General features: G+C 35.0%; 1 protein-coding gene across 1 annotated transcript in view; it reads left to right on the top strand.

The window, feature by feature from the left end:
- Window positions 1–329: 329 nt before the first annotated feature.
- Window positions 330–2772, top strand: part of LOC107084677 — a 9600-nt gene continuing 7157 nt past the window's right edge. Inside the window, exons 1-2 of the mRNA XM_015374610.1 lie at window positions 330–483; window positions 1559–1610. Of these exons, the coding sequence (XP_015230096.1) occupies window positions 1585–1610 (26 nt within the window). The 5' untranslated portion in view covers window positions 330–483; window positions 1559–1584. The remainder of the gene's footprint in view (window positions 484–1558; window positions 1611–2772) is intronic.

Below are 2772 nucleotides of genomic sequence, written 5' to 3'. Positions count from 1 at the left end.
ACAACTGTTTCATGTTAGCAGGGTAGGACATAAAACATTTGTGTTAAAGTAACTAAATATAATAAAGTAAATGCCAAAAGCAGTTGCATTTTTTTCAGTGACACTTTTTTTCGGTGTAAAAATTTGTGTCAGCAAATATCTCAACATATTCTCATTATCAGTTCCACTTTTTTCCCCCTCAAACATCTAATCTGTTTTTATGGAAGGGGACTTTTGAATTAGGTCCAACTGATGGCCCCTTTAATTACGCTCAGACAAACAGAGCAGGTGCAAAGTTCAACTGGACTGTTGATAAAAGGGTTGGGATGAATGCCTGCAGCCTAGAGCGCAGCAGGTTGGCGCTCTCCACAGGGACTCACTGGTGCCAAGATGCGGAAACAGTAGCGGAGATAAAAGCTTCTACTTTCATCACCTTATTATCAATAGTATCTACCGGCGCATCCAAATCACGGAATTATGAATTTATCGATGGAGATATAGATGGTGAGTAAAATATGCGTCGCTTGCAGTTTGTTATGTTTTTAAATAGTTTATTACTTCATTTTCTATTGACGTGGCTGTACATGACGTCGCTAAACATCATAGAAAGAAACACGTTTAGATATATATCAGTATTCCTGTATTGTAGAGTTATCTATTCTTTTTTATTTCTACCAATGCACCTCTGCATGATCAATATGGTTGGAGCTGTCATGTTGCCCTTCAGGCCAACGACAGTATGTTCCTATAGAAACAGACTGAGCAGCTGATTCTAATTATCTAACTGTTAGTTGGTGGTTTTTCTTGGCTGTTCCTTTGTGACAGAGGCGTAGCTAGAACATTTTTTTATAAGGGTGGCCAGGCCTTAACCAATGTACACTGAGGGGTGCCTGAAAGTGTTTAGGCGCTAGAACTTCAGGGTCAATCTACTCTGTTCCTACAGGGAAAAAAACAAGCACAATGTCCATATTCGCTATATAAAGACTAACTACACTTTCCTACAGCCTTTTTCTAACAAATAGATGAATATATTTCAACACCCATGCTTTGTAGATTAAAGGTATAGTGGAAACAATTCTTTCAGGTTAGATTTCTGGGATGAACATCTTTTCCATTGTCATTACTTACCTACTTTGATCAATAATCAATATGTATAAAATTGACATTTACAAGTACTAATATCTACATAAAATTATTATTTAATATGTTTTTACTATAATAGTTATCTATGATTTCACTGAAGTCTCCTAGATCATTTGCAGAGATGCATCATTTTCTCTTTACCCCAGATAACACAAAATCTAGTTCTGAAAAGAGCATGAATTCTGTACTTATTGTCTTTAATATTAGCACAATGATGTGCATAATTAACAACAGTGTTTTTGTTGTCAAGTAATTGTTAATGTATGAATGTTTTGACATCTGTACTAGAAGGGAAAAAATGGCCAATGATTGGCTAATGGGGGCCATGGGCACCCCTGGCCCCCATCTGGCTCCACCTCTGCATTGTGACGGTATTGCTTTCCGATTATTATATGGTGCACATTCCTCATTGATCCACTCTGCCTTTTCCCTATAGATATCTGAAAGCAACCTTGGCACAGAATGGTAGTATGTCTTTTACGTAAAAGGTAAAGATCATCTTTTCNACGACAGTATGTTCCTATAGAAACAGACTGAGCAGCTGATTCTAATTATCTAACTGTTAGTTGGTGGTTTTTCTTGGCTGTTCCTTTGTGACAGAAGCGTAGCTAGAACATTTTTTTATAAGGGTGGCCAGGCCTTAACCAATGTACACTGAGGGGTGCCTGAAAGTGTTTAGGCGCTAGAACCTCAGGGTCAATCTACTCTGTTCCTACAGGAAATATAACAAGCACAATGTCCATATTCGCTAAATAAAGATCTACACTTTCCTACAGCCTTTTTCTAACAAATAGACGCATATATATCAACATCCATGCTTTGTAGATTAAAGGTATAGTGGAAACAAATATTTCAGGTTAGAGTTCTGGGGTGGACATCTTTTCCATTGTCATTACTTCCACTTTTATCAATAATCAATATGCATAAAATTGACATTTATAAGTACTAATATCTACATAAATTGATTATTTAATATTTAGTAAAATAGTTTTCTATGATTTCACTGAAGACTCCTAGATCATTTGCAGAGACACATCATTTTCTCTTTACCTATATAACACAAAATCTAGTTCTAAAAAAAGCATGAATTCTTTACTTATCGTCTTTAATATTAATACATTGATGTGCATAATTAACAACAGTGTTTTTGTTGTCAAGTAATTGTTAATGTATGAATGTTTTGACATCTGTACTAGAAGGTAGGGTTGTCACGATACTATACTTTTCAACTCGATACAGATACTAAGGAAAATATTCGATACTCGATACCATTTTCGATACCACAGGGATAAAATTTAAACAGAAATATTTTGATTAATAATTAAAATACAATAAATAAATAAATACAATAAACAATAAGAACAACATTTTGAGGTTGTTTGCTGTGCACAGTATTTAGCAAGCTTGATAAAAAAAACTTACAAAATTAAAATTAAGTTTTCCTTACTTGGCTATGCTTTGCACACATAATAATGACACGAGCCAAACCAGTTAAGAAACAAAAATAATTCTCAGCAGCTGCACCTGTTACAAAAAAAGTCTGAAACTGAAAAGTGCACAGAATTATTCGATCACACAGTGTTCAGAAAGTGCATTTTCCTCTATTCTGCACTTTAGATGAATGACTGTTTAGTTGCGACTGGTACTCGA

This window comes from Cyprinodon variegatus, unplaced genomic scaffold, assembly GCF_000732505.1.
Source record: "Cyprinodon variegatus isolate N-32 unplaced genomic scaffold, C_variegatus-1.0 Scaffold106, whole genome shotgun sequence".
NCBI classification, from domain to species: Eukaryota; Metazoa; Chordata; class Actinopteri; order Cyprinodontiformes; family Cyprinodontidae; genus Cyprinodon; species Cyprinodon variegatus.
This window is presented reverse-complemented; position numbering and strand designations above follow the sequence as displayed.